The sequence below is a fragment of the Strix aluco genome, chromosome 1 (assembly GCF_031877795.1).
Source record: "Strix aluco isolate bStrAlu1 chromosome 1, bStrAlu1.hap1, whole genome shotgun sequence".
Lineage (NCBI taxonomy): Eukaryota > Metazoa > Chordata > Aves > Strigiformes > Strigidae > Strix > Strix aluco.
The window spans coordinates 27702367-27717905 of NC_133931.1; the positions used below are offsets into that span (position 1 = coordinate 27702367).

Consider the following 15539-nt stretch of genomic DNA (forward strand, 5'->3'; position numbering starts at 1 on the left):
AATTATGCAAGTTTATGTAGAGATATATATGTAAGGAATTCCTGTGCAGCCAGCAGACTGTAAAGGGTACACTGATGTTAATTAATTAAAATCCCATTGAATGAAATTGTTAGAAGATACTGTCATTTCCATCACGTGTCCCCATCGCCTTTCTCCACGCACACAAGCGTGTACAGGAAAAATCTTCTTTTTGAGAAGAACCTAGAGTAGCTCAGTTGGAAGGAAAAATGAGAGAGATGTCTGATTCTGTCTTTATGCAAATGTTATCCAGCATATTCTGTCATCTAAGAAAACTTCTGTGTTAGGCTTTTCTTCTTTTTCCTGCCCAGATGCTAAAATATCGTATATCCTCTTGTCAAATGCAGCTAACAAGTGGTAGATGTTCTCACTTAACATCCGTATGTGAAACTGAATACTCTGTATTGATTTCTGCTGCTTTTTTAAAGTGTGATCCTTCAAAATGTTAAAGGAAACTAAAAAGTTTATTGGTAAATCCCTTCAGCCAGCACAACCAGTGCATCATCTAGCTTCTAAACAAGGTGAGTAGCATGGCTAAGATACAGTTCACTTTACCAAAGCTTCAGTTGCTTTTAAGGAAATAGCAAGGATATGTAAGGTGACTTGTATTTTTTTTTTCAATGACTTTGTTCGTACTACAGTGGTGTATAAATACCTTGTTGTGAGTTGATCTTACTACATCATCTCTGATGAAATCTGAATTTAAGCTACATTAGGTTTAGGCAAAATTCTTTTTGGTGATGGTGTTCTAGCTTGGCATCTGAGCTTCTGTCTTCAGAAAGCTAGATCAGGCTTCTCTATTAAATTTGGATTTCTTGGGTTAGTTGGCTCCTGCTATCGAAAACGTAAAATACACATAGTTTAGCAAAAAGTTTTATTGTTTAAGTTTTATTGCAAGTACAATATACTGCACCATACTGTTCTTATCTAGCCTTCATACAAGTTTAAAGCAAACAAAAAAAGCGTAAGAAAAAAATCATGCCATATTTATGTCAGGTGTATCTGTTTTCTTTTTTTTTATTTTTAAATCTCTGTATGTCTCAGATATTGCAGTATTATAGCTATTATTGTTAAGTTAGAAATGTTTGGTAGCCAGACAAACAGTGACAGAAATGATGTGGACAGGAGCTAAGTGGCATGATAAATTTTTATCTTGTTTAAAATTCGTGGAAGAAATGGAAGAATGGTGCTATGGTGATTTAGAGCTTTTAAGTTGTGAGTAAATGCCTATATAATTCAGTTTGATTGCCGTACTGTTCTCATGGCAAGTACCACAAAATAAAAATGTGGAGTCTATCTAAAATATTTTTTCTTAATGTTTTCTCATATCTTCACTGGCATCAGTCATTGCATTAAACTTGCAGACTGAATTATCCAGCAACACTGAAGTATGTTTGCAGAGTAAGGTTGACTGGGTGAGTATGGAGTAAATAGTAGGTGACAAAGTTGATGGAGTGTGTTCTAGAGTGTTATAAATTGGAGGTCAGCTGATCCTGTGTTACCAAATGAAAAGTAAACTCTATTTCCAGCTAGGAGTGTCCTTGAATCCGTATGTTATAAGCCAGCAGTGTTAGAAGTGTTAAAAAGAAGTATGGGTTTCAGGAATGCCTTTCCCTGATATTTGCCTGCACTAGTAGCTGAAAAATACATCTTATGAGTTACATAAGAGTCTTATGAAAGTCTGTGTGGTGTTTCTTTTGTCTTCACTGAATTTAAGATAGCTAATTTAAACTTAAAGTACACATATTCAGTCTTTGCTTATTATGTGTAAAGAATAACATTAGAAATTTTTTTTTTTTAATTTTTAGTTTTGTTAGCACATGCACCAATCCATTTGAGGCAGCCAACTTCACAGAACTAGATAATTAAACAGTTGTAGTGTGTTCTGTAGTTCTGTTTCATTGACTCTGCTGGACTGGGCAGTTAAGGGGCTTTAGCATTCAAAAAACCAGAAGCACTCTAGTGCTTTATTGCCAGAAATATTTGGGTTTAGATGTGGTACAATGTGTCCTTCAAACTTGAAATTGTAGCTGTTTGCTGCAAAATGAAGTTTGTAGTGTTACAGCTGGAATGCTTATGTTTCATAGTCTGAATTTGATTTTTGTTGATACTGATTTGAATGTTCTTCAGAGTGTGTTGAAAGATTTAATTTTTTTTTGTTGTTGTTAGACCAAGTGTCTGTTCCTTCATTTTTTTTTATTTTAGAAGAGGCCTAATAATCCCGTAGTCCTTCCTTTATTGTATGAAGCTTCTGGAAGCTACCTTTGACTTAATTTTTAAAAAAAGTCATGGTGTTGGGAGCCTATCCTTGATCACACATAGGGAAATTAACAGTTATAGTTGTCTCTTGAGCAATATGTATTTAGGAGAACAAACTATTTCCTTTTATAACAGCCTGTGGTCAGCAATGTTGTAGTACTCAGTTTCATCAATATTTGGCTACGTGTAGCTACATGCTACATTTCTTTGATGTTAGTACAGATGTGTTTTTTAAAAAACTTTTTTTTTAGCATAGGATGTTGAAAAGGCTTTTTAATACTTTTGACTGTCAGCTGTTTCATGGGTACCTCCAAATACCAGCTAATTAGTACCTGATGAACCCCTACTTGATGGGCAGCATTGGCCTGGAGGCTGGCATAGCAGCTTCACAGAATATTTTTCTAAGCAGGAACATTCAGTATCTAGTTCTGAAGATCTTGGGACCTGAATCTGATGATAGAGAGTTGTGTATTACCACTCTTTAATGAGTCCTGCTGAACATTCTCTGTGTTTCTAAAAGCGTCAGTGATGATCTGAGAAAGCTGTACATTGCTATCTATTTGCTCTTTGGCTCCTGAGAAGATGAAATAATGTCCTCATTCCTAGAATAATATATATATTTCACTTCAAGAACTTGTTCTTCAAAGTTGTAATTGTATTTCAGGTACTTTGAATCTTATTGCCTTTTTGGCAAGACAGTAATAGTGCTCTGTATCTGCAATCATAAAACTTCCATTATCCTCATCCCTTTTCCTTCCTCCTCCAATATATTTTCTTTTACAGAAGATAAATGAACACAACTCTAAATACACTGTAAGGGGGAAAACAAGAACAACTGTTGACATAACACTTAGTATTGCTAAAAGAAAACAAACTTGTTACAACTTATTATACCAGTCATAGTCTTACATAGCGATGATCTATTCAAGAGAGAGTAAATATTCAAGTTGATATAGGTTAGGAAATGCAGGTTACTTTTTGGAAAGCGTGGTGAACAGTGAAGATTTTAAAAAGTAAAGCAGATTATATTTGCCACTAACTTATAAATAGATTTTTAAAAATAAAAGACGCTTTAGAAACAAAAAAAAAGCCAATTCTGACAAACCAGGTTCTTAAAGCAGTGAAAGAACTGAATAAGAATCTGGGAACTGAATTCTCTAAACTGTTTTACTCTGGGATATTTAGTATGCACACTTAAAGCTGCTTAGACTTCTGTCAGGAAAGAAGAATCAGCATATGGCACATCGGGAGTTCTGGTCAGTGTTAGATTCAACTCCGAGAATAAAGAACAGTGATTTATAGAATTAAAACTACTATCTGAGGAATTTACAGTCTGAAACTTCTAGTCTTAAGCCTTAGAGGAAGTGGAGAAGAGCTACTGTTAATAGTAAGCACAGTGATGGTGCATGTATCTATGATGTTAGCCTTGATTGTGGGGAATTTCCACCGAACTGGTGTTCAGAGTAAGAGTGCCTGGATAGTCAGTGTGCCCTAACTGGATAATTTAAAGCAAAGAATAATTTTTGTTCCTTCATGGTATGCAAAGAATTTTCAGAAGAACCTGGAGAGTGTTGAGTCCGCTACCTCAGAGTGAGAGGCTTGAAGTCTCCCATCAGTCAGTATCAATTTTAATGTACTACTTCTTAACTACCATTTAAAAATTATGTTGAGCTTCAGAAATACTTGCCCTGCTCTAGGGATATTCCTCATAGATGGATTCCATTCTTTGTAGATGGATTTCAGATAAAAACATGTATGAGTATTGTTGTGAGTGGTGATACTCAAATGTTAAATTTTGGACTGAAAATGAAGCATAATAGAATTCTTGATACTATAAACCAGTTGGCAGGATGATGTGATGGTGCAGGAAGAAATTTAAAAATGTTGTAACGTTGGCACATTGCTGTAAGTTCTGCTTTATCATGTATGTCTTTTTCTTGTGGATTTGAGAATGTGTTAAATCCTTGTCTGTACTTGGAAAGACCCTTTGAATAGCTAAGACTTGCGAAGACTAGTTGAACATCACAAAGCAGTTAGAATTAGCAGTACAGCTGTTAACTTCATTCTCTAAAATCCCTAGATTTTTCAGATATTTTCCCCCCAGAAGCTTTAGACACATCAGGAAAAGATAACCAAATTTCAACCACAGAAAATGGAAGTGTGAGTAGGGTGGATAATAAACTAGAAATATTTTGCCTTTTCACAATTTGTAGCCTTAGCGCACCATGAAAGCTGTTGGTGCAGTTACAGTACAAAGTGTTTAGTGCATCTCTGTCCAGAAAATAGGATCTCTTCCGCTTTTGACAAATGCTTCCGAAAATTTTCAGGACTTTTCAGGTCTTCCTGCCCTTAACACCACACCCCCCTCACCCCACCCCCATCTGTCTCAGAATGAGATTAAAATTCCTCAGCCAAACCTGTGGAGCCTTTTGGGAGCCAAGACAAACTGTTGAGGGTAAACTGCTTTTGTACATTCCAAAACACTCACTTCAAGGTTTTGGCAGCCGGAAGGAATGCAGCATTATACTGTAGATGTTGGATCTTGATGCTTTTGAAACCTTTTGCTAAGTGAGAGAATCCAAGTCTCTCTTTTGGTTTTAAGGAAAGTCCTTCCTGCTTTTTTTATTCCCTAGTGTAGCAGTTTCTGGCTGTCTTCTGGGTGAGATGAGAGAACAGGAGGAGATAATTGTGTTCTTTTGAAAAACTAGCAATAGTGCTAAAGTTCTCTCTAAAAGATTGCTGTCTCAAATGTGTTTACCTATACTGCTTTGTACGTCATTGAACTATTCCTTTATTATATGTAATCAAGAGTAACAAATGTTCTACAGGTTCAAATTAAATTTCTCAGTGGTTTTACATTACCATTATTCCTATTGACAACTTTCTGCAGTTATTTTGCAGGACCCTTGTCTTTCAAGTTAGAGATGCATCAATTGTTATAAATAGCTGCAGTTCTGACTACAGTTTAATTTGTGCAAGACTTGTTTCTTTTCAGACTGTTTTTATACTGAAAAGCAGACCGTGATTCAATTGCAAGGAGTAGAAAAATTTAACAGAATCCAGTTTTCTTTGTGCACAAAAAGTATTAATTGTCCAAAACCTTGGTGACTGATGACAGCAAAATTTATTACTGAAACTGTGCTACAACTGTTATTTTTTAACTAAGAAACTCAGAAACATACATTCTTGTTTTAATATGCTTAAAGGAAACTTAATTTTGTGAAATATATTGAAAAATGTTTAACTCTTTCCTCCCTATTTTAGTTACCTGAAATGACTGAAGTGAAGGTCTTAAGTCAACCTATGATGTCCTGTCAACCAAAAGAGCATGAATCAGAAGGAAAAAAGGGTAAAATATTTCTGTGTCAGAATTGTGTTTTTTGGATGGAAGACAGCTGAACTTTGAAGAGATGTGAGCTGCATATTATTTCTTCCGATTAGCCAGTGCTTTGAGTATTTGGCTTCCTTTTGTACCAAGAGAGCAGTATGAAACCTTTTCGTTTTCACATAACACTGTAGAGAAAGTGTAAAACTTGGCCATAACTGAGGTGGGAAACCTCCACTGGTAGACTTGCTTGCATATAAGGGTGTACCTGTCTTTTTTTAAACCAAAACCAGCAAAGAAAACCAAGAAAAAAGCCCCCATGAGCTTAAAAAGATTTCTTCACACAAAATCCTGGTTTTGTGTAAATTGCTTCTGTGTGTAGAAGTGCAGATTTGAGTTGCATCCTTTAGCCTGTTGCAGGGATCAGTCAGACTATTGCATGCAACTAATTTAAGAATTTAGTACTTTGGTTTCCTTTTCCTACTCTTACTACAGTGCTTCTGAAATACTAATTTTCTGATGGTTAGAAATCAGTTAATTTCTTCTATGATTAGAAGTGACTTCTGGACAGTTTGTTCTTGTGTCAACGCTGTCGTTAAGGTTTGCTCCTTATGCTTTTCTTTCTGTACTGCCTGTCACTCAGTACTCATAAAGCATAGTAGTGTTTTTGTCATGGTTTGGTAGTTTAAACAAGCCAAACTTTTGCTCTGTTTTTCATTAAGGAATACTTTCAGATTCCAAATGTATTCTCACAGTCCTCCTCTGCACTGCTTCCTGCCTAATTCTTCGTTCTTAAACATGTCACAGGAACTGTGACAGTGAGCCAGGTTAGGTCATCAGTTCATTGAGACAATTTTTTCTGTTAATGTCTTCCTGTAATCGGGCATCTCAAATCCCCCATCTACAATCTCCAATCTTTAAGTAACCTCTGGAGACTTGGTTTGTTCTGTTGCTCTTAGTACTCAAGAATTGAAAGAATTCTATTAAGTTTTTTTGAACCTTTCCTATTTTTCCTCAGTCTGAGGTTACCATCACCCAGGTTCTTGAGTAATTCTACAGTAATTCTACACTGTTGTGTGCTGCTGACTTCAAAGTAGCTCTTCCATGTATCCCCTTTGAGGCTCAGGTTTGTTTCTTCTATTCTTGATCTTGGTAAATAGAATAATGTTCTGTTCTTTGGATCTAGTTTGGTGTCAGGCTTGTCAAGTTCTAACTGCTGGTGGCAGCTTTCTGGTCCTTTCTCAGTGATTCTGCTTGTGGTATGTAGAGACGGTTGTATTCTACAAGATCTTAAATGACTTCTCATCAGATCCTGGTCTTTTGTATAGACCATCACTTTGGATCTTTTTTAGTGGTTAATTGCTCTGTGATGCCTTCCTGAGTCTATTCCACATTTGTCCATAATGTCAAACTTTTTCCAACACTTGTTTTCAGAGGGCTTTTCTTTGTTTGCTGATTGTTGTAATCCTTTCCTTCAGAGTAACACAACTTTGATTCTGTTGTTCAGCTACTGCCTACAAAGAAGTCTTTTTTTTTTTTCTCTTTTTTCTTCCTCTCTTCCATCGCACTGTGAAATTTCCACTGAAACTCCATTTTTATCCCCAGTTGTACCTTAAGTTGTAGATAATAGTTTCTATTTGATATCTGTTCAGTGGTGGTATGCCTTCAATTATCTGTCTCTACAGTTCTTAAGTGCTTTTTATTGCTATCTCAGTCACTTCCTTGCTTTCCCTTAGAATCATAGAATTGTTTGGGTTGGAAGGGATCTTTAAAGGTGATCTAGTCCAACCCCCCTGCAGTGAGCAGGGACATCTTCAACTAGATTGGGTTGCTCAGAGCCCTCTCCAACCTGACCTTGAATGTTTCCAGGGATGGGGCATCTACCACCTCTCTGGGCAACCTGTTCCAGTGTTTTACCACCCTCAGAGTAAAAAAGGTCTTCCTTACATCTAGTCTGAATCTACTCTCTCTCAGTTTAAAACCATTACCCCTTGTCCTACCACAACAGGCGCTGCTAAAAAGTCTGTCCTCATCTTTGTTATAACCTCCCTTTAAGTATTGAAAGGCTGCTATAAGGTCTCCCTGGAGCCTTCTCTTCTCCAGGTTAAATAACCCCAACTCTTTCAGCCTTTCTTCATAGGAGAGGTGTTCCATCCCTCTGATCATTTTTGTGGCTCTCCTCTGGACCTGCTCCATCAGGTCCATGTCTTTTTTTATGCTGGGGACCCCAGAGCTGGACACAGTGCTCCAGGTGGGGTCTCATGAGAGCTGAGTGGAGGGGCAGAATCATATCCCTTGACCTGCTGGACACACTTCTCTTGATGCAGCGCAGGATATGGTAGGCTTTCTGGGGCTGCAGGTGCACGTTGCTGGCTCATGTTCAGCTTTTCATCCCCCCCGTATCCCCAAGTCCTTCTCCACAAGGCTGCTCTCAATCCTTTTTTCCCCCAGCCTCTATTGATACCAAGGATTATGCTGACCCAGGTGCAGGACCTTGCACTTGGCCTTGTTGAACCTCACGAAGTTCATGTGGGCCCACTTCTTGAGCTTGTCCAAGTTCCTCTGGGCAGTATCCCATCCCTCAGGTGTGTCAACCACACCACTCAGCTTGATGTCATCTGCAAACTTGCTGAGGGTGCAATCGATCCCACTGTGTTGTGTGGCTGATGAAGATATTAAACAGTACCGGTCCCACTATGGACCCCCGAGGGACACCACTTGACACCGATCTCCATCCAGACATTGAGCTGTTGACCACTACGCTCTGGATGCAACCATCCAACCAGTTCCTTATCTATTGAAGAGTCCAGCTGTCAAATCCTTATCTCTCCAATTTAGAGAGAAGGATGTTATGGGGGACTGTGTCAAAGGCCTTACAGAAGTTGTCATTTTCATATGTTTTTAAACAAGGGGAAAAAATGCCATCCGTGTATGCTCATGTTCTTTAAACTATTCTTTTAAAAGTTGTCCTCATGCCCTCGCATATGTTCAGCAGTTATTACAGTCATTTGTGGTCAAAGGCAGGAAAAAATCCCATTCATAGTTGACTTTGTGGCCTCTCTTGTCAACAGCCTACAGCCTGAGAAGCAAAAGCTGTAGTCAGTCAAGTGACTGGTAACAGTCTTGCAGGAGGCCTGTTATTCCTAAAGGAATAAACTTCTTTGTCACCAAGGACTAGAAATAAAGTTTGACCCTTAGCCTAATTTTGTTTCTGCTCTTGTTTAAGAATATCAGCTTAAAATATGGATGTAGGTAGAGACAGTGGTACAAACTCAAATGATAACATGCACATGTTAAACAAAGCAACAAAGCCCCTGACTTGTTGATTCAGTGTAAACCCCTCAAAACTATTTCATTGGTATTAATCTGTTTGCCAGTTTACATGCAGCAGATCTCATGATTACTTTTAGCTGTTGAAAGACATCAACTTAATAGCTTCAAGAAGAAAGACACTCAGGTTTTGATATCTGACTCATAGAAACATGTGCCACTTTGCTGTGAGTTATAAACAGATTTTCTTCTAGGGTTTCAGTTTGTGGTGTTTCTGTTAATTAGTACAAGATATAGGAAGTCTGTCTGTAGTGTAAGGTTGGATTCACCTTTTTCTGTTCTTTTGTATTAAAACAACAAACCCTTATTAGCTTGGAATAGTCCTCCATATTTACTAAGTCAATTTGATAGATTTAAAGTGAAATTCTCTGTAATTTACTATAGATTGGCCTGATGCAAGGTCAGACTTAAATTACTGCTGGTTTTAATACTGATTTTTATATTCCACATGCAGCATTTCCACCCTTCTATAAGAAACCAAATCAGTTCTCTGAATTCCCAACCTTAATGCCTTAAAAACCAGTGTTGAACTTAGTAATTTTGTATATTCACAGAAAGGATCAAATACAGCAGAGATTTCCTCCTGAAACTTTCAAGTGTTTCTCTCTCTCAGAAGAAGCCAGAATTTCTTCCTGATCATCCAATTGTACTTGAAAAGCCAGTAAGTGCATTTTTCATATTAAGTGAAGTTATAAAAATAGTCATGACAACCCATTTGATCGGAGACATTTTTCTCCAGACTAGCCTGCCAAATTGATAAAATGTTCAAAAGTCAGATTGTGCAATTCAGCTCTGTTAAGTTTGTACATAACTTCCCCGGTCAGTATGTGGCATCTTACCATGACAACTACCATACAAAGGAAATGGGGTTTTTCTTTGTTTTCAGGAAAAAGATCAGGTATGTTTCCAAATTTAAAGCCAGTATGAAATCATATTAAAGCTTTCTACTATGAAATAACAGTATGTAGCTTTGGTATTCTCTGTGAATTCCATCTCTGTCTTTTCAAAATAAAATAGAGCAATCTTGATAAATTTCTGGCTTGGTGGAAGTCTGATTCCTGTGTTTAAGTTGTCCATGCATCAGTGTCCACTACAAAACGGTTAATGAGCTTAATGCAGTTTGTGTGTTACCGTTATCTCTGGTCTGTGCTGTTGGGGAGAAATGAATAGAAATGAATGTGAAGGATATCCAGGAGAGCCACCTTACCTTTGAGATGAAATAATCCTCAAATACTTCATATGCTAAGGGAAAAAAATCTAATGGTTTGCATTCCACACACCAAATGTGGGAAAATGTTCTTGAGTATAAGCATTATAATATCAATTTGGGCTACATAACAGGCTGCTTTTGAGGTGATTGGCGTGTAGTTCTTCTAGAAATAAGATTCCTGGAGAAGTATGTCCAGATGACTACTGTGTTGGCTGCAATTTGAGGCAGTTTTAAAATTCTAAAATTTCTATTTGGAAAAATAAAGTTAAACTAATATATGACAGTACTTCGCCTTCCATGATCTTACTTTTTGCATCTTTCTGTTACATTTGTCCTTAAGATGAAGGCTTTACTTGTTTGAAAACCTGCCTGTGGATAGGGAATTTTCAACTCCTGAATTTTCTGACTTTTTTTTTTCCCCCTCTTCCTGTTGCTTGAGTTTCTGGGGGGGGGCGGAAATTTTGATAATATATACACTTTCACATGGTTATGTTCACAGGTAAAGGAGGACTCTTGCAGAAATGGTATCAGTGGACAAAATAATTCTTAAATTGCTCATGACATGGCTAAATTGCAAATAATTTGGGTAGAGGGAAAGGATAGTAAAAACTCATGCAAGCCAAGATGGGTTGCATGTGTTTTAAGATACTGTTTTGGAGCTGGAGGATCTATGACTGTAGCATGATATCTTACATGTATCCAGTTGTATATAGTCTTGTCTTTAGAAATAAGAGTATCTCACTGTTTGTGAGGCCTGCTCTTAAAAGTCTTTGCTCTGCTTTGTGTTAGTGATATGCATGTAAGCACCCACCTGCATATGCTGGCTTCTCACAGAGATAAAAAAGCAGTGAGTTTTCTGATTCTTTTCATCTGCAAAAGGGGGTGGGTAAATTAGAAACCCTTATTAGTTAGGATGTTGTGTTAGAATAACATAAAGTGTATCACTTAGCTATTATTATTGGTGTCTCAAGCACAAAGTATGGATGGTGAGTAGGAAGCTAAAGGAGACTAATCCTGTTCTCATTAAAAGAAAGCAAAAGCTGGTGAATTTGGAGTGTGATCTTGGACACAGTGTTGAAAAGGGTACTGCAAGTATGCTGGTTTCATTAGTATATAAAGGTGATATTATTAGCTTGCCAATCATACTTCAGAAGTTAGTTCCACATGAGAAGTATGAAACTTGGTCGGTGATAGTCTTATTTTTTTTCTGAATTGACTAGAATGTTTTGCTGTAATACAGGATAAAACTATCCACTGTTGTATTCTAGTGTTGATTTTTAGTGTAGATATTGAATTTTTAGTAATTTGGGAGTTTGTTTGGAGGCATGTTAACATGAATTAAATATATAAGTTCTTTGGATGTGGTCTGTCTTGAGATGTATTCTGTATGTCTGCATGGATATACCAGCTTGCTTTTCATTAAGCAGTTTCCTTATTGGCAAGGAAGAGGAAAAAATTACCATTGTTTCCAAGAACATTGTAAGATCTCAGTTAAAGTATAAGAACATTGTTAGAAATCTCATTGCCATATACTGAAATAAAAATTTTATTTGTGGGACACATGAACCCTACCCAGCTAGTCACTTTCTATAAAAAGATTGAAGCTCTTGGAGATGTTAAGTTTTTCTGTATAGGACTCTAAATATCAGAACATGTGTATAGAATAGAAGCTGAATCTTACCCAGGAATGCCTTAGACTTGACTTGGCCTGTCAACTAACAACAGGTCTTACTTTCAGGTCTTGTATATTAGTGTGAAAAGATACATACTGAATTTCAAGAATGAGGAGTGATAAAACGCATTTCAAAATTAGAAGAAAAAACCCCAATAACTACAACATTTTATGGGACAAAATATGCATTATTTCATCTTCTGAGTTAGCTTCATCTCTTGGAGAACATTACTAGTGAGACTTCCATGAAATACAGGACTGATTAGTCAACATGGAAATAGGAGAGGCCTCTGTCTGTTCAGAATGTGGGCCTTGTTGGTGTAGAGCTCCTCTTAAAACAGTGACACTGAATAAGCAATTCTTCTTTCCAGGAGAGGGTTTGTCTCAAATGAGAATAATCTGAGCCCAGTATCCCGTAAAAGGATATTCGTCTGTTAAGAATTTTTCTTTATACTTCTTATAGGATGTAGATTGGAAGAAAACCATTCAATAGTTCTTGACCATGTAATCTGGTTTTTTTTGCTTGTTTGTTTTTCTTTTCTAAGCATGTTTTTGGTAGCTTTTAATGAATTTTACCAGAATCATTTAGTTTGGAAGGGACGTCTTGAGATCACCTAGTCCAAGGCCTCTGCTTAGGCAGAGTCAGCTAGAGCAGGTTGCCCAGGATCATGTCCAGTCAGGTTTTGAGTATGTCCACACACACAGACTTCACAACCTCTCTGTGGAGAGATTGCACAACCTGTTCAAGTGCTTGGTCACCCTCATGGTGAAAAAACAGTTGGTTTGGGGAAGCTGTGAAAGCTGTGTCTCTTCCATTGGATCTTACTGGATGTTCCCATTAGTTAAAAAGAAAAAATAAATCAAAATTCTTCCTCATAGTGTTTGTGCTTTCTAGAAGGGTGGGAGAGATACAGTCTTAATTTTAAGAACATTCTGTAGCAGAGCTGACATGATAGTGAGAAATTACCTAAATGTTGCTGTTCCTGAGATCTCGAAGGTAAGCGCTGAGGTGGATTTCTGTGCAGTTTTGCTTGTGGCATCCCGACAACAAGTTATCTAAAGATAGTGTTCTGTTGGTAGAGCAGTACCAGAAATGGTAGTAGAATGTTTGTATCCTGATGGTATCATTATTCTGGATTTGTTTTCAGTGGAGTGTGCATAACCACTTAATTTACTTATACTGAACAGTTAAGTGGTGTTCAATTGTCCCATTAGTTTCCTTAGTGCAGCAGATTCTCTGGTTACATGGGAGAGTGCCAGTGTGTTGACTGATCCCATGTCACCCATTTTTCTGCACAGAAACAAGAGGGATCGATGAGATGCATGTGTAAATTAAATGAATAACGCTTAAAAGGGGCAGAAGGAGGCCTTGTCATTTCTAATGACAGACAATCCTGTGTGTCAGTGATTTTGTATTTAGGAGCAGGTGGGTGTCAGTAGTTGGCTGCTGAACTGAATATTCAGGCAGTGCTTGCCCATCTTAAGACTTCCCTAGTTCTGAAGTTTTGAAGTCACTGCTGAAGTACATGCCCATCTATGAATGAAAGCCATATTTCAGATGGAGAAAGCTTCCTAGAGTGACTTGTACAAGGGAGATGCTTTTGTTACAGTTAGTGGGCTGTGGGTTGCATTTGTCCCAAAAGACACGGAGGCTTTTTGAGATGTGGCGATCAGGCCTACCTGTACATAGCTCAGTGTTTGAACTGAACTGATGCTACTGTGTTGACAAAGACTTCCAGGAAGATTTCAGATTAAATCTCTATGATTAATGAAAGTAGAACTGTTTGCATTAATCAAAAAAGACCAAATTGTTAAATGTACATGGAATAGAAAAGGGTTATAAGCAGACTCCTGAAAACTTGATTTAAATGACCTCTTATAACTGAAGTAATTTGAGGGCTTGTTTGTCTTACAGGAAAAGAGCAGCCCTTTTATTGATATATGCAAGAAGTGACAAGTTGTTTGGAAGATGAGAAATCCATCAATGAAGGAGCTACATATGATTTAAGATTTTTGACGGTACTTGGGTACTTACAGATGAAAGTAGGACCCTATGAAACCTGCAAAAATGCCTGTTTCTTTCTGTAATTGCCTGAATGCTTTAAAAGTCAAACCTTTAATTTGTAATGCCTGAGGTGGTAATACAATTAGAGTGAAAATAAATAATTTTACATTTTGCTGTGACAGAATTTTGTCCTTGAATTGTCTGTGTTACATAACCATATAGTTTGTCTGACCATAAATTCTAAACCAATACTTGACTGGGGCTTTTTGCTTGCTCCCACCTCCCTTCCTTAGCAGTAATAATGGAAAAACAAATGCTGGCTGTGTCAAATCACAGATGTCTTAGAGTACGTACTCCTCTAGCTTTTTTTTTTTTTTTTTCCCCTCCAAATCTTCACTTCCTTTCTTTCTTATTTTGAAATCTCCATCTTCACACAAGAGATTCCTTAATATGTTGTGGATGCATACGTTCTTTCAAGGTACAAAGTCTCTTCTCTTGTTACTAACAGTTTCACTAAAATGAGAAATCTTCTCTCATTGTGGATCAGAACAAGAGAACTGCCTACACATTGCATTCCTTGAAGTTCTTTGTAAATAATTATCCAGTGTTTTTGACTTTGAAAAGTGGAAGTAATGGGCAAAATTGAGAAACAAGACATTTTATTCACATCTTATATGGGTATACCAATGCATAGTTAATTCTATAACTTTTTTTCTTAAATTAGTATAGTGTTTAATAGTGAAGTGGAAAGCAGTAGTTTGAGTGTTGTCAGAAAACATCCTTTAGTTGACAAGCATCAATAATAGCTGTTTTGTATGAATATAATTACCTTCAAAACCTGTATTCAGACCTACAATAACATCATTTGGGCACTGAAGGCAATTTTTTAACCTCCATCATAAATTGTAATGGAAGATAAATGAAAATGTGTCACAATAGTGCAGAAAACTTTCAAGTTGTATTGGATAGACACTAAGATTCTTTCCCTTAACTATGCAAATAAACTTGTTTGAATTCAGTTTCTTTTATGTTTAGCAGCAGTTAGTCAATTAAAATAAGCTTGCAAGTATATTGTGTTTGTATGTTGTTTAGAAGTAATGTTACAAAGAATTGAATTTTTTTTTTTTGGTCTGGTTTTTAATCACTGAGAGTGTTTTTAGAGTAAGTGCTATGGATCTTTTTCGCCAGTTGAAGGCAATTTCTGTGTGTAGCTCTTAAAACTGAAGTGAAACTTCTCAAACTTGTTCTGTACGATTCATCAAAGCATTTGTTTACTAGTAAATATACAAAGGAGAGTAACTGTTAGAAGGACATATGACCTTCTAGAACATTTTCCCCCCTCCAGCACCTAATTGACATGAAGTTCTAAAGCAGGTTATTTTAAGAATAATTTTAATATAGTTTTTCCAGTGGAAAGGAAAAATGTTATGAACCTCAGTGTAGTTGTGTCAGTTTCCACTTAAGAATTTACCCTGTGGCAGTGTCACTGTATTTCCTTTGTTGGTAGATCAGTAGTGACAAAAGAAAACATGCCGTACGCTATACTGACATCTTGGCATAGGAAGAAAGCCAGCCAGATCTTCAGGAGTATGAGTAGTTTTACTTTTATTTTGATAAGACAAGAAACCTTTAAACTTTCACTGATATGTCATATGTGAGTGTAATACGGCTATTGGGTGCCTTTTTAAGGATGAACAGATCTGTAGTTGGATTCTGTCAA

The 15539-nt window shown here is 37.0% G+C and overlaps 1 protein-coding gene across 1 annotated transcript; it reads left to right on the forward strand.

Annotated features, from left to right (window-relative positions):
* Positions 1–460: 460 nt before the first annotated feature.
* C1H8orf88 (chromosome 1 C8orf88 homolog) lies at positions 461–14098 on the forward strand. Its single transcript, XM_074816175.1, has 5 exons — positions 461–539; positions 1363–1433; positions 5542–5626; positions 9487–9593; positions 13730–14098. Exons 1-5 carry the CDS (start codon positions 461–463, stop codon positions 13766–13768), a joined length of 381 nt encoding a protein of 126 aa, XP_074672276.1. The 3' UTR covers positions 13769–14098.
* Positions 14099–15539: the final 1441 nt, after the last annotated feature.

Excerpts from the sequence above, each read along its gene's own strand:
- C1H8orf88 (XM_074816175.1), top strand. The coding sequence starts at position 461 with ATGTTAAAGGAAACTAAAAAGTTTATTGGTAAATCCCTTCAGCCAGCA. Across the intron at positions 5,627-9,486 it reads TGAATCAGAAGGAAAAAAGG|AAAGGATCAAATACAGCAGA; the intron begins GTAAAATATTTC and ends GTATATTCACAG. Across the intron at positions 9,594-13,729 it reads CAATTGTACTTGAAAAGCCA|GAAAAGAGCAGCCCTTTTAT; the intron begins GTAAGTGCATTT and ends TTTGTCTTACAG.